At 36.7% G+C, this 22,184-nt stretch overlaps 1 protein-coding gene across 1 annotated transcript in view; it reads right to left on the bottom strand.

Moving 5' to 3' along the window:
• The window catches only part of LOC134748603 (sodium/calcium exchanger 3-like), a 143,378-nt gene that overhangs the window by 29,578 nt on the left and 91,616 nt on the right, over positions 1-22,184 (bottom strand). Inside the window, exons 2-3 of the mRNA XM_063683395.1 lie at positions 4,829-4,920; positions 1,762-1,821 (exon numbers count right to left, since the gene is read on the bottom strand). Coding sequence (XP_063539465.1) covers positions 1,762-1,821; positions 4,829-4,920 — 152 coding nt within the window. The remainder of the gene's footprint in view (positions 1-1,761; positions 1,822-4,828; positions 4,921-22,184) is intronic.

A 22,184-nucleotide genomic window follows, 5' to 3' on the forward strand; every position in this document is an offset into this window, starting at 1 on the left:
CATCAGTATCATAGAGTAACTTATACTAGAGCGGTACTGTCATAGTAAATTTTGTAACCCCAGTAAATTCACTGCCATCTGTCGACACACTTTAAAACTAAAAATAAATATTTATAAAAATACGATAAAATGTATTTAAATATGGATAAATGATTTTTTTTATTTGCATTAATTATTTTTATGATTTTGACCCATGTTCTTTCATTGATATGCGTTAAAATTGTTAAATCATAAACGAAACCGTCAACGCCATCTATACGACAGTAGGCCAAAGCTAGTAGCGCCCTCTGAACGAGAATCAAATTTTCATGATTTTCGAGGCACGTTTTTTCCTTAGACTGTATCCATCTATTACGGAGTTATATCTATCTTTGTCAGTATGTAACATTATTCAACCTAATATTTTAAAATGTTCTAAGTCACTGACACTTGAGTTCAATATTAAATTCTATTGTACTGTAATTAAAGTTTACTTTTGAATGCACTGTCAATGTCTCTTCACTTCTACCGTTCGAAGGACCACTTTGTTTATAAAGATACAAGTTGCTACGTTACCAATCATTTATTCCGTTTTTTTTTACATGGATCTTTTAGAGCCACGCAGCACGCAGGGCTCTTATGCTTAAGGCCGTTCCATCGGTTTGCCGCTGTCTTAGTCACATTTCTCAAGAAAGAACGGGAAACAACATACGCGCCAAGTGTCAATTTTAATCGAATTCTGTCGGTTTTTATTTATTTTAAAAACGTTACCTTACGACATCGAAATTCTAAAGCTATGAAATTACTATTTATGTTAAGATTGTTTTTTCTTCTTTTTTTGTTTATAGTATCACATAATAAATAACCGAGTAAAGTAGGATTAAAATTCCGAGTTAGAGGTTACTTTGGGAATTAATTGTATCGAGCGAAGTGTCATAATTCGTGTATCGGAAGCTATGTTGTTAAAGATAATATAGTCCAGAACTACATATATTTTTTCCACGTCTACGAATATCAACGCCTCTTAGAAAAACATAATCATATAAGGAGATTTTTCGCTTTCTGGCTCAGGGAACCGCCTTAAGGTAGTAATAGTACCTCGCCCTGAAGGCGAGGCAAAATCATTCATTCCGATACGTGACAGTTTCTTATATAAGTTCTATGAAATGCGTTATCTTTATCTAGTTTGCGTCGGGAACAGCGACATCTTTGAGGTAATTTGGACAACACACTAAAGCTTGTAAACACAACCCTTTGGTGATCCAGAAGTTAAAGCTGATGGGGTTGGACACTGCGGGGTTGCGTAATGCGTCGCAACCTGATTTGTAGTGTTTAGTTTGAAAATATATTTTTATAATATAATGGGCCACTAGTTACCTGAAATAAAGATTTTCATTTCATTTCATAATCCGAACAATTGCTCAATATCAAGGGCCTGACACTCTTTGATAGAGAAAGATAGTCTTATTGCGATTCCTATAAGAGGAAAGGGAAAATAGTGCCATGCTTTGTCCTTATCACCGACCGGGTAGCATGCATCATAGGTAGGAGGCGATGGCGAAATACAGAAATTTATAAGAGAGAAAAAATCCTATCCGGCCCAAAATTTTATATGAATATTCTTCCTCCTACCCCCGGTCGCTCGGTGGCGCGTCTATAACTACTTGTATATACTATGTCTATGCTCAATATCCAAGCACGTCTTGTATTAATCAGTATTTCCAATTTTTTTATAGTCTAATAGTAATTACCAAGCGTAACCCATCCCACAACACAACTTACCAGGCTCAAACGCTACTGAGACAGTAGCCGATGCATCAGCCAGGAATGTTTCAAAAACTTCTGCTGGGACAAAATTAATTCATGCATAAACTAGCATTAAAACCAATTAAAACGCTAATGGGTCGAATGCATCGACTATGTTTTAAATACACTAAGAAAACATGTTCAAGAATGCCAAATCAGTGCTCGGTTAAAATGATTGGATAAAATATAGTCGTAATATTAATCCTTGCTTTAAGCTTGCATCTCTAGATTTATATTGTGATGTGATAACGTCTTATAAATCGATGAACAACGGTAGCATGCACGAAAAAGTGTCACGTTGTGGACAGATCTCCATGGTAACGTTGTGGACAGATTTCCATGGTAACGTAAAAATATGCAATTCTTCATCAATGTTTTCTTATGACGTTATCACACAAAATTATCGTCTGTAAACCGACTTTACGACCATATTTTTTTTTAGTCATTTTCTTTGTTGAAAAAACATTAGTGTTAAATAATCAGAATGACAGGAATCATTGTTTTGTTAGTTTCATAAAATATATTACAAATATTTAATACCAAATAAGACTAACTAACCTAACATTCATTATAATATTTATAATATAGGTACATAGGCATGAATCTGTCTAAGCTAATTCTGCAAAGACTTTAACGTTACAAAGTGTGAAAATGCCACTGTTCGCTAGATATTCGCGAGGCTAATTGTGTACCAGTGGCTAACTGATGGACGGCCGACGTTAAACGTCGAATTTTCTTAGTACTTTTACACTTTGTCGCTTACCAAGTCGATTAAGAATTAACTTAGTCTATGTACCCAAAACATGGTCTTATCATTTTCACCGAGCAACACAAAAACATAGTTAATGCACTTGCCAACTCCACGAACTGGATCCCTGTCATGCTTAAAATTAACTAATTAACTAGTAAAATGCATTAATTAATTCAAAATAATCACAGAATTGCGTCGATCGTTTCTATATTTCGTAAGATTGTAAAATCAACAGTTAGGTATTCCTCTCATTAAAGCATACAGGATGATTCATGAGACGTGAGCAGAGCACCCTACACACTCAGTAAATGTTAATAAATCGTGTACCATCGTATTTGAGTAAAACAACCGAACATTTTTTCTGTTTTTGTTTAAACTTTTTGTTGATTAAAGGTCTAGATCTCTAAAATCTTAAATCATGGTCACCCTATAACACCTAATTAATAAAGATAAAACCTTAACCGGAGGGACAGCTGGGTGAGATACTTGGTCAAGCAAATCTTGTCAGTAGCAAAAGGCGGCAAATTTTAAAAATAGCGAGTTAGCAGCATTGTTTTCGAATGATTCCAAAATCGCGTGTCATCTGTGTTTTATCTGTGGAATGTGGCTCGTGAATGGTTGCTATTTCAAGAGTAATTTCTGCTGTCACTATTAAATACCAATATGATAAGATTGTGCATGAACTTAAGCAAAGTCAAATCACCACTCACTCCACTTCACCACTGGAGGGCTTCGTCACTTTTTCTTTAATATATGACATCTATTACAGTTTTTAATTTATATATAGTAGTGTGACTACTTAAAAAAAAAACACAAAATCAAAATATTTAATAAAATAATTTGATTTGTTCCCAAAACTTGTTCATATCTGTATAAGTTAAAACATTTTTTCAACAATGAAGAAAAAAATTAACATTAATCTCACTAGGTAAACATAGTATAGTTGGTCAAACCAAATTGGCAGTAAATAAGAAAAAAACTGTAATCCTTTACTTTTGGGTGCTAGTACTAGTGTAAGACAAAGATAGTATGATTCTCTCTGTCTATGTTTGTAATGAGACAGTCCTTTGACAAACTATAGATACGAAACAGTAGCTTGTCATTTACTGAACGCGTAGGGTTGATCCTGCTCACGTTTCCCTCAGCCTGTATTTTAATAAGGAAAAGCAAGATGCGTCCCTGCGAAAGTTAGTCGATTAAGTCTCACGGGCCAACAGTCTAAGTTTGTATGTTGGCAGTTCGTGAGTTGGCACGAGTATGTTGGTTATATACGAGCGCTGTTATCGTTAGGTTGTCAGTATTGGGCCGTTTGCAGTTTGATAATGGAACTGCGGCGTTCGAAACTTATGACTGTGATATCGTTTTAGTTTCCTGTGGAACATCTGATATTAGTTCCATATAGTCTTTTAATCAAAAAAATCTGTTAATATTTCATGTGTTAGGTATTGAAAAGAAGGATTTTTCCTCGCAAACATGATGCCCTCAGGCGGGCCGTATGGTTGTTTGCCACCGACGTGGTATACAAATAAGTCCTTATTTTTCTTAGGCGGGGATTTCAGTGTGTTCTTGCTCAGTGTGAACAAGGACAATAGTTATTTTCGATACAAGTGCGGAAAAGAGCAAATTCGAAACGAGTGGCGATAAATTAAAACATTACCGCAGGGAGTGTTTTAAATCGACACTACCTATTCGCACGTGTATGGAACAACGTTTTACAGTACATATGACCCTTTAAACTTTCGACATATGCACAAAAAATGCACTTTACGCACTAGTGCGAGAAAGTAGCACCATATGTACTGTAAAATGAATTTTCAGTCATAAGTTTAGATCACTTTCCTCCTTTTTCCGGCATTCAATTTGTTACCAATTTACCTAATTTTGTAATCCATTCTTGTTGAAAGCATTAAAAAAAATCTGCCAATTAAAAAAAATTGTCTTTCTTTTAGAAATTTAGCAAAAATCAATTCTATTATCTATTGTTTTTTTTTTCGCTAACAAAGCATCACCCTAAGACAGTTCCGTACAAAATAAAATAAAGGGTCTGAGAATATGTCTGTGGTTGCGTCTCATTGCCACGACTCTTTGCTTTTGTATGGGTCGCGGCAATTAGACCGCAGACATATTTTTGGAGAATTATCCTCAAACGGAACACGTTACTAATGGAGGTCTACGTTTTTTTTTGTCAAAAATAACAAACATCACGGTAATAAATAGTGATGTTACTATGATGACCTCTAATATTTATTTTGCTTTTTATCTAAAGTTATATGTTCATGTTATATTACATACCACCGATCAACTCCGGGTTGCCCAGATTGACGTAGAAGAGAACGTCTTTCTCGTAACTGTCCTCTTCTATGATGTGCAGTGGGATGAACTTTCTGGAACAAGCAAAAATAGATGCTATAATAAATATTAACAGTTCTAAACGCGGAAAATAGGTAAGTAAATATTTTTTCACCTCAGCAGCTCGAACAAGCCTACTTTCGTCACTCCCTGGAGTGAGGAAAGTGCGACTTTCCTCACTCCAGGGAGTGAAACAATGTAGCTTTTTAATTTAGTGAAGGCCATGAACTTCATAATTTTATTACATTTTTTTTATGGTACGGTCCGGTCCGGTCCGGTCCGGTCCGGTCTGGTATATGTACGATACGATAAGGTCCGGTCCGGTCTCGTATCGTATCGTATCTTATCGTATCGTACATATTATAATACTTTTTTTTTCTGTTTATTCTGTGTAATTCGAAATACATTTGAACCTTTAATATGTTCTCACTACTGAGGTGAAAAATTATGTGTGCAACACGAGAGCAAAGTTATTTTACATCTCGTGTTTTAGAGTCCCTCGCTACGCTCAAGATTCTACCTTAGAATCTTTCGCTTTCTCGGGACTCAAAATAAACACCTGCAAGAAAAACCAACTTTCCTCTCTTGTTGCACAAATAACTATTTCTGCCCTCCGGCCTGATGTGCTAAACAAAGTTCCCGCTTTGCGACTCCGGAATACAGAAAAGTTGTACCTTTTTTGGGGTAACCTACTACAAATTTTGTATTACTCTTTTGAACTCGTAATCGTAATAATATATTAATAAAAGTGTTGTATTACATTTAAGCAATGTAAGCATCCTGAATAAATTTATTTTCTTTCTTTCTTTCTTAATCCCATAAACACAGCAAATTAACTGCAAGAAACGCTCACCAACACCAAGTCCATAATATAACAAAAAAAGAGCCACAGATAAAAAACCGACACAACAGTTTACGAAAGACATCCCACAGGAACTCGATAACGGTAACTCGTTTAGGTGAGAAAATATTAGCCTTATTCAGGGCGCTCGCCGTAACAATTCAGAAACGAGAATTTAATGCCTATTTCATACAAATTAAATACGATAATAAGAGCACTAAAATCGGACCACGCAAAATTTTCACGGCAAGTGCTACGTCAAGTATGGAACTTATAGAGATTAGGGATATGTACGCATTCTTATACCTAAGACACTTTCATATATATATGTAACAACGGTTTGTTTACTCCGCGCCGCGTCGCCCCGCTCCGCTCGACGTTCGCGTGCAAATCGCGCCGCATCGCCCCGCTTCACGTTCGCAACTAGATAGCTTACGTAGGACACTTCTATATAGGTATCATAGCATTGTTTCATCCGCATCACACCGTTTCGCTTCGCGTTCGCGGTTGTTCGCTTACGTAAGACGCTGTGTTGCAACCAAGTTTGTTCAATAGTTATTTGTGCAACAAGAGAGGAAAGTTGGTTTTTCTTGCGAGTGTTTATTTTGAGTCCCGAGAAAGCGAAAGATTCTATAATTGAATCACGAGCGAAGCGAGAGATTCTAAGTTAGAATCTTGAGCGCAGCGAGGGACTCAAAAACACGAGATGTAAAATAACTTTGCTCTCGTGTTGCACACATAATTTTTCACCTCAGTAGTGAGAACATATTAAAGGTTAAAATGTATTTCGAATTACACAGAATAATTCAGAAAAAAAAAATGTTATCAAAGTATGAAGTGGCAGTTCATGGACTTCACTAAATTAAAAAGCTACTTTGTTTCACTCCCTGGAGTGAGGAAAGTCGCACTTTCTTCACTCCCTGGAGTGAGGAAAGTTGCACTTTCCTCACTCCAGGGAGTGACGAAAGTAGGCTTGTTCGAGCTGCTGAGGTGAAAAGTTAATTTTACATGCTGATGAGAGTTTATAGTTATTTCTTGCCCAACCACGGTAAACAGCTATAACAGCTATTGGAAAATCAGTTAGAATTTGGGCGAAAATATGGTAAACAATATATAGCTGTAATGGAGTAGTTTAGACTGCGATAATAGGATACATTATTGTAGAGGTAAGAAAATGGCAATTCGTGGATGAGTTTCAATATTACATTTAAGTTTCAATATTGTTGGACGATGCGAAGTTGAGTCTACATATAAGACGAATCCACGAATTGCTATTACTAACCTTACACAAGAGGTAATAAGGGAAAATAGGAATTGTCAAAGAAATAGAATGATGGTAAACCTGGGTGCGCTATAGAGCGAGCTGGAACACGCAAATTCGTTTTCGTTATCATTTCGATCCGTCAGAATCATGACCCACATTGCGACGTGTGTAACCCTTATGAGGAGAACTTAAAGCAATTTGCGTTGGGAAAAACGGCCTTAAGACAATAGTTAGCAACAACTTTGTAGGATATTACGCCTATTAGAGGGAGATATTAGGCGTTTATGTAGCGTCTTACAAAATATTTGCTGAGGGCATAGAGTAACTTATACTAGAGCGGTACTGTCATAGTAAATTTTGTAACCCCAGTAAATTCACTGCCATCTGTCGACACACTTTAAAACTAAAAATGAAGATTTATAAAAATACGATAGAATGTATTTAAATATAGATAATTGTTTTTTTTTATTTGCATTAATTATTTTTATGATTTTGACCCATGTTCTTTCACTGATATGCGTTAAAATTGTTAAATAACAAACGAAACCGTCAACGCCATCTATACGACTGTAGGCCAAAACTAGTAGCGCCCTCTGAACGAGAATCAAATTTTCATGATTTTCGAGGCACGTTTTTTCCTTAGACTGTATCCATCTATTACGGAGTTATATCTATCTTTGCTGAGGGCGACCGTGTTTTGGCTTTATATTTCACAATATATTTTGTATTGTAAATATTGTAAGGCGCAATTAAGCATGTATGTGATATGTAAATGTAAAATGTAATGCAAATCGCATCCGATTACCGGCAAAGCCTTTACTCATGTTATGCGTGGTAGGGCGGGGCAGAACAGTATTCACAATCAAAAGTCTCAGATGAATTCCTTAAACCGTTATTTTCAATTCTTAGGAAATGTTACTTACTTACTTACTCTTCTGGCGCAGCGACCCAAAGTGTGTCTTGGCCTCCAAAACGACTGCTCGCCACTGATCCCGGTCCTGTGCGGTCTCTCAGCAACATCATTTTCTGCTTAGAAAATGTTGCGTAACCTTAATTAACTTCACTCAAAAGTATGATATTATTGCTTTCGAATTTTTAACATCACTTTAATTTCAAAGACTTTTCTTAAAATACCAAGTAAAAGCTGCACATTTTTACGTACTTTTTTTTTATGTAGCCAGCGGTGATCGCTGCGCTGCATCGCTAAGGCGCTATCGATCCTATCGCCACCATACGGGCTAAGTATAGCCGTCCTTCAAATAGGACAAAACACGAACCGCCAGTAGGTTAACTTGCCCATTGCCCTTGCCCTTGATTTATTTAGTTATTAGCTCAAAACGAGTCTTATGTTTCGAAACAAAAATTAGGCGGGCTAAGTATAGCCGTCCTTTAAGTAGGACAAAACACGAACTGCCAGTTAAAAGTAGGTTAACTTGCCCAATGACCATGCCCTTGAATAACTAAAATATAATAAAGACATTGTTACACAAATCGACTATGCCCCACGTTTAGTTCAATCAAAGATAGATATAACTCCGTAATAGATGGACAGTCTAAGGAAAAAACGTACCTCGAAAATCACGAAAATTTGATTCTCGATCAGAGGGCGCCACTAGTTTTGGCCTACACTCGTATAGAGGGCGTTGGCGGTTTCGTTTGTTATTTATAATTTTATTTTAACGCATATCAGTGTAAGAACATGGGTCAAAATCATAAAAATAATTAATGCACATAAATAAAAAAAAATTATCCATATTTAAATACATTTTATCGTATTTTTATAAATATTTATTTTTAGTTTTAAAGTGTGTCGACAGATGGCAGTGAATTTACTGGGGTTACAAAATTTACTATGACAGTACCGCTCTAGTATAAGTTATTCTATGGTTCAATAAAGCTTGTGTTGTGGGCTGTAATCAAATTGAGTCGTGTATTTCGAAAAAAGAAATTATAGAATGTACATGTCCTTCGAATAGGACAAACCACGAATTGCCAGTAGGTTAACGAATTACCATGACCTTAATTAAATAAATTATCTACTTTTGTCTCCGACGCAAGACAATGCCATTCTGTTCTATTCTGCGCCAATTCACGCCAGTTAGGTACATTTTAACTAATTTTGTATATTTTAAAACAGTTCCACCTTTCTGCAGTCGGGTAAACATTAATGAAACTACTGTTACGTACTTTACTACGAGGGCGTCGTCTTACGTCACCCTAATAGTCAATCTTGACGAATCATTCATGTAAGATTACTGATTTGGGTTCCTTTGATCGTATCGCTAGCACGAACCGATTGTCTGGGTAAAAATCTTTACATTATTATAACGAAAACATTACCTTATCTTCGCAGTTGGGTCAACAATACCTTAACACATTCACTGCCAGCAACCCGCTAGGCGGGTTCTCTGTTCGTAGGAGTTTTTCTATACAAAGCGGTAGTATCGGTATTTTTCGATACTACATAGGTAATTAAAAATATAAATATATAAATATTAGGGGACATCATACACAGATCAACCTATAAACTGAAATAGATATCATATAACTGATATAACAACGGCCTTCACCACTTTGGACAATTTTTCTTTAATATATGACGTCTATTTCAGTTTATAATTTATATATAGTAGTGTGACTAATTAAATAAAACACATCAAAAATATTTAATAAAATAATTTTATTTGTTCCCCAAGTTGTGTACAGACCAACCTAGACCCAAAGTAAGCAAAGCCTATACTATGGGTCACGATATACACACTTATATAGATAAATACATACTTATATAGGTACATAGAAGACACCCATAAGCCAAGAACAAATATTTGTGTTCATCAGTTCATCGCACATATAAATAGGTACGCCTCATTTTTTTATAGAAATAATAGTATGTTTATTAATGGATTTATGTTTTGGACACATTTCTTATTCGAACACAATTGCCATAATAATGTCAGTAAGGAATTGGTTTACGTTCATATAATATACAGTGATTTTTTGAAATCGCGTTTTTGCATTTCCGCGGGGTTGGTTCCATCGTAAAAGCGGCATACATATAATTATATTATTCTCCTCTCAGGGTATGATTCTCCCCTCAGGGTATGGTCAGACATAACAAAATCACTGTATTTATTTATACCAGTATGAAATTCAAATTGTAGGAAGCTTATGTATTTGGTGCGACTAAATACAATTCTTCAGCAAACCCCTCAAAGTAAACCTTAACTCAACACAATAAGGTTCAAATTACATCGACTAGCCAGAATTTAGATTGCTAGCGCTGATAAAATCCTTATATGTCTACATAATAGACCGAAAATACACTAACTGTGTAAACCAACGTAGTATAGATAATTACAACTGATAAAGACTTAACACAAATACAGAAGGTTCAATTTTCCCTAATCTGTGCGCATAAATATTCCGAATAAGTATGGTTATTTAGAAGTAGGTACGTACACCAAGTAGAAGCTTTAAGGATATGGAGACAAAGTTACAATTTGCTTAATCCACCCGCATAATCCAGTTTCATTTAAGTGTGCCCCAGTTTTGTAAAAGGGCGAATGTTAGTAGGAGTTTCTTGGTTGTTAAGTCGTTTTCGACTAAAGTCTAGACAACTAAAGCTAGGTTAGCCTAAACTGCGTGTAGATAGGCCTGGCTATCTGCCAGGTTTGGGCTAGGACATGTTTTTGAGTTAGGTTTGGGCGTATATTAGATATATGAGCGGAGCGGAAGACTGTTAAGGAAGATTGTGGTGGCAAAGCGATAATAGTAGTTTATGTGACTGCTTCATAATGGAAGGGATTTAAATACGACTGTGGGTTAACAGATAAGAAATTTGCTGAATTAATAATTTATCTTTGTGCTGGCGGTAATAAGCGTTTATGATATGTTGTAGTTAAAGGAATTTAACATATAATAAGTAATTCTAGTTACTTTCCTTAATAAGGTGCTTTATTTACGATATTTCACCAAAACAACAAACTTGGGCCTTTTCTAAAATAAACATTGAAAATCTGATTGTCACAGATCCTGGTGTTTTTAATGGGATCTTTGAACTCAGAATCACTAGCATATTCAATTGATAAAAAAAATGTCCCAAAATTTGTATGAAAATTTGTGACACGCACATACAAGTGAAATAATATTTCACACTAAAACGTGACGTAATGGAATGGAAATTTTGGGACATCTTTTTTTAATGGCAGGATGGAGAATGCTGTCGATTCTGAGTAGAATGAGCCCAAGAATGTCCAGATTTGGAAGAATCAGATTTTCAATATTTATTTTAGAAAACGCTTACCATGTCTGTCGGTTTTATTTCGGTAATTATTTGTCTTTGTCGGTTTTAATTCTGTATTTAGTTAATTTAAGCGTTATCTATTCGTCTCATTATATGCCGTCAAGTTACTAAACACTACTTATTTTACAAGCTGTAGGAGGTTTAATTTTATAGCACTACTTATATTTTTATCATCTATAATTTCCGCGTTACATGGTTATCGTTTATGACAGATAATGTCAACGTATGCGTCAGCGTCGTAAAATTAGACGACGCATTTAGTTGTCGCGACATGTCACGGTTCGTTCCTTTAGCTTACAGAAGAAGGGCAAGTAGAAAGATCTAGCGAACTATTATGCTATACAATTTAATACATTTTTACTAGTGCGGTAATTAGCACTTTACGTTCCAATGTCCAAAATTTAAAGGGCCATATATACTGTAAAACGTTGTACGCTACACGTGAGAATAGGATGAGGGCTAGCGTTTTTGTGCTCACCAGTTGGCGCCACTGTAGATGTAGATCCAGAAAAACAGATCTCAAAATTCTTCTATGCTTATTTTTATAAAATCAATACGTTCTAATATACACAAAAGTATTTTAACGTCTAAATGTGCCATTTTTTTAACCTGTTAGATTTTGCATATATATTTTAGTTAGCACTTTTTTTAAACCACTAAATTTTTTTTTTTTAGTCGTATGGCATTTTACAAGCTACTAACCACCTACTAACATTTATTGATATATATATATATTTGTAGATTTACCACAATTATGAATAAGGAGTGAAAATTCCCGATAAAAAAACTTGAAACCCCTAAAACTTCTATGCATTTGACATATTGAAAGACCTCCATCTACACTAGCGCCCCTAGCGGCGAAATTAAACGCGGCAGCCCTCATTCGCAACACGTACCTATCGATTTTAAACACTCCCGCGTTGGTTTATACGCCTGCGGCTGCAGTATTTCCGGACCGATACAACCTTCAAGAAAAGAGCGTACTCCCATCTTAAACGCCGGCAACGCACTTACAACCCCTCTGATGTTGCAGATGTCCATGGGCGGCGGTAATCGCTTATCATCAGGTGATCCGTCTGCTCGTTTGCCTCCTACCTCACAGGCGCTTTTTTTGCCTGTAAAGCGAACTGTTAGCCGACTTTTAGTCAAACCGAACTTTGTCTTATCTTTAAAAAAAAGTATTAGATTTTAAGAAATATGAATAACTTCTTCTTCTCGTGTCGATGGTTTCGTATACATTTCATATGAAGCGGGACCACTATGCAATATATGAATAACTAAAATCACCTTAAACGTTATATATATCTAAACCTATCATAGTAGGTAAGGCGGGATTCCACTAGTGTGCGGCGTAATCGTAAGCGTCATTCTAGATCTGTGGTTCCCTCATACTTATAAAAAAAGTTAATGCTTGAAACTTGACTTTATACTTGAACGCACAGAACTGCTCCATAAGAAATCGCTTCACGTCTTTTCCAAGTTCCTGAATATTATTTAGTGACAATCAAAGATAGATATAACTCCGTAATAGATGGATACAGTCTAAGGAAAAAACGTGCCTCGAAAATCACGAAAATTTGATTCTCGATCAGATGGCGCCACTAGTTTTGGCCTACACTCGTATAGAGGGCGTTGACTGTTTCGTTTGTTATTTATAATTTTAACGCATACCAGTGAAAGAACATGGGTCAAAATCATAAAAATAATTAATGCAAATAAAAAAAATCATTTATCTATATTTAAATACATTCTATCGTCTTCATTTTTAGTTTTAAAGTGTGTCGACATATGGCAGTGAATTTACTGGGGTTACAAAATTTACTATGACAGTACCGCTCTAGTATAAGTTACTCTATGCTAGTAGGTAAGGCGGGATTACACCAGTGTGCGGCGTAATCGTAAGCATCATTCTAGATCTGTGGTTCCCTCATACGTATAAAAAAAGTTAATTCTTAAAACTTGACTTTATACTTGAACGCACAGAACTGTTAACATTTTCATTCTTCATAAGAAATCGCCTCACGTCTTTTCCAAGTTCCTGAATATTATTTAGTGACAATGGACCTTTACGACATACCTACTCAGCGTGAAGCACTTACGACACATTTGTAGCCATTGTGCGACTATCGCCCTTCAATAACGGTAACGTATGGCGACTGATCGGTTGCGGTACGGTGCAAGTGTGGAAATATGTGCGAAATTTCAGTATTATGGGACAGGTTTTATGTAAAACCTAGTTGATTAAGCCATTATGCGTTTTCTTAATAAAAATAAACTGTTTTTGCTGCGAGGCGGCGTCATCAGGATCTTGAGGTCTTCATAGCTGTCCAATGTCGGAAGGTCACCAATGTGGTATGTGTAGAGAGAGGGCCAATAGAGAGTACTCTCTCCAGGCAGGTGTTATGTCTGGGGACCGAAGTCCACTGAGAGTTAGTCAGAAGGAGTATATATAGTAAGTGACATTTGAAACTTCGTAACCGCGTAGGTTTCTAGCTAATTGCGTTCTAGCTCCCTAACGCCATTTGTTAGATTACGTCGACAGTGGCAGCTAGTGGGGACGCCACAACCTATTACCTATACCTTGAAATACTAACCCTCGTTGTAATCCCTTGCCCAAAAAAGAAATTTGTAATAACATTCATAAATCATAAATTGAAACTAAGTTAGACCATCGTCTTATGTCTACAAACGCTATCATACGACGCTTTCTCTGTCCAGCGGCCGTAGCACGGTCGCATTTTTATCCCTTGTCACCATGTCTGTCACGTTCTAACAAGTATGTAAGTGCGAAAGTGACGGGCATAGTGACAGGCGATAAAAATGGAACCATATGCTGCGCCCGCAAACAACGAAACTGTTGTTATTTATAATTATCAAAATAAGCTTAAAATAGGGTTACTAGCGTCATCTAGTTAAGAATATGTACAACATGTGTGTCTTTAGTCTATGCATCTAGTCTTTGAAACAAATCCCGTTACTTATCATCCATCATCCGTGTTCATTACTTTCTTTAGAGAAACGTTACCTGTCTCTCTATCGCACTAATATGTAAGAGTGATAGAGAGACGGAAAACGTTTCGTTGTCGTAGCGCAAACGATTGACATCTTGACTAGGTCTCCTGAAATTTGATCTTTCTGTTATCTATTAAGTATGTATGCCTTTTTACTAGCATTAGATCCGCATGAATCTTAAATTCTTGAAATGTTTTGCTATTTCCTGATATGTATCTCTGTCAATTAATTTAATCCTAAACAATATTTAAAAGGATTATTTTTACAATATACAATATAAACAATTACAATATAAATAAATAAATAAATATTTTTGACACGACATTTTTTTTATTTTTGTTTTAATTTTAATCAGGCAACAAGGCCCATATTACGGCTACCTTACAGACTAACATATATATGCATATTATTACAATAACTTAAATTAAACTAAAACTACTACTTAAATAACTAACTTAGCCCAACAGCACTCCTGTTGTCCATGTGCATGGCATTCCATTTTTTTACTATTGGACAATCTAACCTGTCCAAAACAGTATACAGAAGGCTGCTGGGGCTGTCCCTAACACGGCGCATCAGGGAGGCCACTCTCTTGCGCATTATGGCTTGGAAGCCGTCCACACGAGCTTCAGTTACTTAACGACATTTTTTATCATGCTTTTGGCGTCATCGTCAAGCGTGCACGCATTGAGTTATGTTTCGTGGCCGAAGCGATCGCTCACCGTTGCCGCGTGTCACTTCAGCGACATTGTCTCCCTAATCGCTACTATTCGAAGTCCTAATGTTACCTTTCAGTCAAGAGGATATTAGGGGAAATGGGAGAGCAATGTATTCTTATAAGTTTGTGTCATATTTTACCATTTGTTCTGTTAACGTGTTTGCAAACGAATCTAGAATATACCTACTAACGTACATGATTAATATTTCGTAAACATTTATGGTAGTTTTGCAAAAAACACTACTTACGAGCATTGACTAGTTACTGGTTCATTACATTATTAAAAATAGAAGTGGAAAAATTATCGGCCACCTCCTACGACTCGACCACTTCATCAGAAACATCATAGAAGGAAAAATAAATGGAAGGAGAGGGAGGTAAAGACTAAGAAAAAGTCATACGAGCCAAGTAAAGGAGCATGTAGGGGCTGTGTCGTACCAGGACACTAAAGGGCTGGCTTCGGATCGACCAAGGCGGAGACAACTTCATCACTCTGCACCGACAAGAGCCCAGCTCTTAAATTGAATGAACATGATTACACCAAATTAAAAATAATAGACATAGTGGTTACAAGCATCCAGACATTGCAAACTTACAATGATTCATGTTTGGGACCTCTGGAAACCTTATTCACCCTCAGGAACACTACATAGACATACCTACAGAGTCAGTAGCAGCTAGTGCTATTATAGAAGTAGTCTTCTGCTTTATCGATACCGTAAAACGATAAAACGAGAAAGTTATTAATTTTGTAAACGTTACAGTTCTTCTGTGGGTAATCCTCTTGTAAATAAAGATATTGATAAGTAAACTCACGTACACTTGATCCATTAATAAACTGAAACCTGCCAAAAAGTTCGATACGTATCTCATAAAATACGCTCAATGAATTATTCACTTCACACTCACATTCGCTTATAAGCGTGCCGCATACGCATTCCTACACGCTATTACAAAAAGGTAACATCTTCAATTCTAAACTAACTCGAATTTATACTTAAATCTGCAGAGAATAAAGTTGAAGTTCAAGTGGATGCCTCAAGTGGCACATGATGTTGTGAAAGCAAGTGGTGTAAAAGTAAAAAGATGCGTAAGTCAGCTTGGGTGAGATCATTTATCACGGGTCCTGAGAGCTGGAAGTTTGCGAGACAGTTCCGTATCTCGGAGCCGTGAAGCCAACGCTAAAGGAATGAGATAAAATTGGATGTATCTAATTGATTTTGTATCGTTGTGTTTACGGCCTTGGTCGGCTGTTGTATGTCGACGGTATTGTGAGGTTGAAAAAGAAATTTAACAGACAAATAAATTATCGTGCCAATGTGAACATAACTCATTTATTTATTCAATATCTACCTTTTTTCTAGGAGGAGGTTTCAGAAATTCCCTACTCCTTACGCTTACCACAGATAATTTTATCCTTTTTCACTCGATTATTATAATAGCGTAAATATCACAATAGATAGTCTGGTTTTGGCCTCACCTTTTATCAAGTCTGCATATGAAACTAAGTTTTTGGGTTTTATTCTAAAGCGAAGTTTAGACTAGCAAGAACTTGCATGCAATTCTCATTACATTGCGGTATCTGATCAAACTTTTGAATGCAGTTTACCTTAGTAGTCGGCAATGTAACGTAAATTGCATGCAGGTCCTTGCTAGTCTAAACCTCGCTTTAGAGTCACAATATTACGAATTTCAAGGATTTGCAAACTGGACGTTCTGTTCTTTGTTTTTGTTGGCGATATATGAGTAAATTCCACTCGTTACTGTTGCCACTGGCTTTATTCTTTTTCCGGGATATTTTATTGTCATATGCACACTCGTTAGTTACAGCAATACTAGCACGTCTTTAATAACATTCAAAACTTTCGCGTTTTGAACACATATTAAAATTACATTTACGATCGGGTCTACTTAAACAATGCGCACCTGAAAAACCGAAATGTAGGTATAGTTCCGCCGGCCGAATATTCGGCGGCCGCATTCCGAACATCCGGTATCCGGTATTCAGCCAAACAACTATCCGTTGCATCTCTAATTTATAGTCGTATCATTTAGTAAAATAAATAAAAAGATCTAACGAAGACAGAATCAAAATCCCAATGAACTATATCATAATGTTCATAATTAAACCAGTGAGAAAAAACTAGTCCACAATACCAAAGTAATTTAAATGAAATTGGGTAAACGTGTTGTTGGTTTAGGGCATTATATTTTTTTAGTTCTAATATGAGCAGAATCGATCAAGGGGTTATGGAGCTAGAAGAACCTAAAACGCCCAAAAGCTGTCAGGGGTCTTATTAAACTGTTCTGGGCCAACTCCTTTCCAAGAAAGTATGCGTGGTCATTTTATCACAAGAATGAGTGGCTTCGTTGTTCTAAGCTACCCGCTATATTACGCATTTCAAGGATTCTGCACCCAAATATGTGTAATTTCTTACGTCTCGTAGTCTTGCGAGTTGCGACGTTATTGCCGTAATATGAGAAAATTCCCTTTTCGTTGTAGGGCTGATGAATTTAGGCTTAATTTATTAACATCATTGTGTCCTTATTAGTTGGCATCGTGTACAATCGGGGACATTCAGAAAAAAGTTACCTCGATCCTTACGAGCAAGCTAAACTCCGCCTCCCATAGAGATAACCAATTACGATGCATTTAGGATTCTTTATCTTAATAATGAAAAGGGATAAATCAGGTAATAAGACAAACAATAGGTAGTAAGGACAGTTCATTAGTTGTTGTTGTTTAGGCTAAGCTTCGCCTCCCCCTAAAGATAACCAATTAGGATGCATTTTGGAATCCTTATCTTAGTTTGCAAATGCCGTCACAAAGGCAATGGACGGCAATAAACTTTACCTGAGCTAACCTTCTTTTTCAACACTTACATTTTTAAGCCATGCTATTGGTCACCACTTTTATGATATCGCCTGACCGTCTGCAAGACGTTTAAACGATTTTTCCCGCTGCCCGTGTTTACACTGGTGTTGAAAAGATGTAATTACACACTTATTATTGTCACTATTGAGGTTTAATTATTTTAGTATACGGTTTAAACTTAAACTTCACTTATTAATTGTATTTTTAAGTAAAATTATCGACACGTCTGCTTCGAACGACTTGCTAACGAGTATCTTAACTTAAAAATATGCAATCATTTACTTGTCTTTGGTTGTAGAAACCCCCGCTTTCCCTGATCATTCTGCATGAAAAATTGAAGTGTAGCTAGGGGATTCCCCGTCAACCCCGTTATAGGTTATTTTTTTACTTAACGCGATTCTTTGCGGAACGTAACCCTCGCGTAAAGCGGGATATTACTGTACTCGTAACTTAGAAGGCGCTCTATTCCAGCCACATACAAAAAGCCTCATTCATAGGAGTTTGCAAAGCGCTTTCACGCACTTCACGACGAAAAGATCCTTCTGCTAGGGATTAGTTCTCCCGGTTACACCCCTGTCATAGCAACCCGTGCCTCATAATAATGGTTCTTAACGCCTTTGTAATAAAGACTGTGATACGGGAGATCTCATGTGGTATGAATATGATTAATAGGATGGAAACGTGTTGCGTAGTCTATGATGTTCATTTCAACAGAGAAGATTTGAATATTACGGTTAGATTAGTAGCTACAGGTGCCGAATATGTATGAATAAAGACTTAAAGAGCTCTACATGCTCATGTTAAAATGAATAGTTAACACCCTGTCAGTTATAGAACTGTATCTGGCAATAAGTCAACGCACCCGAAACCTACAAAAACATAAATACGAGTATAAATGTTTTACACAACAAAACATTAGTGAGACATATTAAATATATTCAAATGGGTCACTTACGAATTTTAAGTCGAAGATTGCTCGACATGTCGATATTTGTTGAATGACGTAGTGAGTGTTGTGTGCAATGCAACTCATAATTTGACAATAATGCCAAAAACGAGGGTATTTTCTCGCATCCCCTGCCACCGCCGTCGCCCGCGCCGAACCATCGGTCGCGAAGAGCTGCAGCCCGCAGTCTGCGTCATCCCACCAACGCGTGCTCCCATTGAATCTCCTTATAATGGAGCGAAACATGTCGAGCAAACTTTGACTTAAAACACGTGAGTGACCCGTTTCAATATATATTTATATCTAACAGATGAGTGGTGAAAAGAGTGTTGTTAGTTTATAACGACTTTCACGCGGACGTCATGCGCGGATTCTAGTTCAACAATACGTGCCTTATTTTTCAATACACATATTAATTAGAAACCCGATCAGAAAACAGCGTATTCTTCTTAAACGTCGTCTGATAAGAAAAACCCTTAATGTAATTGTAAACGAAGCCGATTACCATTCCAATTTCAGGAACGCTTGTAACCGAAGGGGATTTGGGTAAATGACCAGTCTTTTCATCGTTACAGCCAAGTCACTGTTCAGGAAAACGTTTGGATAATTCATGTTATCTTAAATCCGGAATTTTCGGCTGATTGCTCTTCGTTGATTTGAATTGGAAACAACAGTTTAAACGCTGTTTAGGTTTCTTTAGGGTAAGTATTTAATCCAGGTTCTTTTTACAAACGTTTATTTAACTTGCCCTGTTAGTATGTATGTTAGTGTGGGTGAAATCTAGGAAGATAAATTTGGCCCACTTCCCGATTTTCGATTGAGCTCAGACAGAGTTACCTACTTTCACACTTCTAATATTAGTACTTAGGGATTTAGTCCCTCATCGCTTTCAATGACGGTAAGCGTAAATCCTAAGGTTCAATTCAATAACATAATTGAGTTATCATTTCAAACAAAAAAAAGCATAAATAATCATTATGGACATCTATCGTAAGCCATAATGTGGCTAGCATCAAGGCCAAGCATGCTTCTAAATACCTGTAAAGTGTTCCAAAAACCCTCTTTATACATTTAAAACTGGACAACAATACATGTCAAGTTAGACATAGGAACCTTCGTCCGGATTATAAAAGTCGCCCTGAAGCCTCTTGACTGACACGCCTACAATAGGACCGTGCTCAAACACGATTGCTATCAAATTGATTGATTCCTGTTAGCACATAGTTTATTACAGTAGGATCACTAGACATATATTGACCGGAATATAGGCCGTGATTACCTTGTTATTACCGAACCGTGATTATCGGGAGCTCAAAAACAATACAAAAGGTAATCACGGTCTATATCCCTGTCAATATAAGTCTAGTGAAACTAACCGTGAATCATTCAAAACTCTTAGGATTAAAACAATTTTATTTAGTAGGTATTTCATCTTACCGAGAACATCAGCTAGACGATTTACATAAATTAATAGTATGACCTCGATCATCTATGTGTTATCAGATATAGTTAAACCAAGAAAAGTCTGCAGAGATTTTGACATGACACGCAGTGCAGGTGTTATTTTAAACGAACTTCTATGAAAAATATGACGTATAAATAACACTGGCACTGCGTGTGCTGTCAAAATATCTGCACATTTCTTGGTCTAACTCTAGGACCTTCAGAGGTTACTGTTCGACATGTCAAATTTTACTGGTATTATACTTTTAGCAGCTCTCTCAAGGAGTAGCAGTGCCGCCAAATGTAACGTTGCTTTGCGTTAGTTCGTTGATTGCGTATGCAACCCAGCCCTACTACTGATACTGATCCACTAGGAGCGCTGTGAAAGTACCTCGCCGGCAATTCTGACTACCCGACCATCTCTAACACAGTACAGTTAAAGAAGACTAGAAATCAATTTACCTTTATTTATTTATTTTCTTTATTGGAGAAACAACAGAAGTAAGTACTTACAATAATAGCAAATGATAATAAGATACAGTTCAAAACATATGCACCTACCTCCTAAAACGCTCTCACTAAGAACTATACATAATATAGGTAAGGTACTTAATGCTACAGTAAACTTAACTAAACTTAACGCACACTAGAGAAACAAGCTACACAAGGAAGTTAAGTTGTCTCAGCTAGGATTTCAAGGACTTGCTTTCGGAAACGTACTTTGTTTGTGTTGAAAATGTCTACGGCCGTGAATAGTTTATTATATGTATTGCAGAGGTGCGCGGATCCCAGCGTTAGTTGAGCAAGTCGGGACGGCGAACAAGGCGTTAGTAGTGGGAGCGTAAGTAGGTTCGTAGCCTACCGAAGTACCGACTGCGCCATGTCAGGAGATATATAAGCGACAATTATTGAGCATAGATTACTTTATTCATGTTCAGCTATACACATTGTTATTATCAAGATACTCACAGTCGCGGCGCTCTTATGCCAAGCCGACTGCGGGGTTAAAGTGAGTTTAGTTCGAAACAATTACTTTTGCCATTCATACTGAAATATTCTGGTACCTGCGAAACTTCTTCGTAAGGCATTAATCGGATTGGATTTTTCCCTGTCGAAGCGGATTTAACACGTGTTACTTGTATGAACATCATGTCAATTTAACTCTTCGACAAAGTTTTCAATTTACGCGGCAGAATTCGTCACTGTTTGTTTCTTTCTGCGATTGTCGGCGTAACACGAGCGAACAATTTAACGATTCGCCTTCACTTGAAGGGGAAGTACCGTAAAGAGGATCCTCGAAAATTAGATCGAAACATGTCGAGAGTTTATTAGACTTATTAATACGTGAGTGACCCGTTTAAAATAATTTTAATATGTTTGAGTCTTATCACGGGTGTTTTATAGTTAAAACATGAGTCTTGTGTGTTATATTTTTACTTTAACTTAGTTTGTTTGTATACCTTTTGTATTGTTTTTGAGCTCCCGATATTTCGATGCAGTTACATGCATCTTGTTCACGGGTAAACTGAATATAGTAAAACAATACAAAAGGTAATCACGGTCTATATCCCGGTCAATATATGTCTTATGAAACTAACCGTGAATCATTCAAAACTGTTAGTGTTTACATACTTACATACACACATGTACGAACAATTATGCGCGAAAGATCACAAAATGGCATTATTTTGATATCAGAATGTAAGTTCGAATTTCGAATTGGCCTTTTGTGTATGTTTCGTGAATTAAGGAGAAGCAGCGCCAATTTGCCGCTTCGCATAACTCCTCGCTGATTTATCTGAGAGGGAATACAGCCTTCGCACTAAGTACCATATATGCATATCAAAACATACGATTGTGTACCTTGTTACTATGCAAGAAGGCACACATTTGAATA

The sequence above is a fragment of the Cydia strobilella genome, chromosome 16, assembly GCF_947568885.1.
Source record: "Cydia strobilella chromosome 16, ilCydStro3.1, whole genome shotgun sequence".
NCBI classification, from domain to species: domain Eukaryota; kingdom Metazoa; phylum Arthropoda; class Insecta; order Lepidoptera; family Tortricidae; genus Cydia; species Cydia strobilella.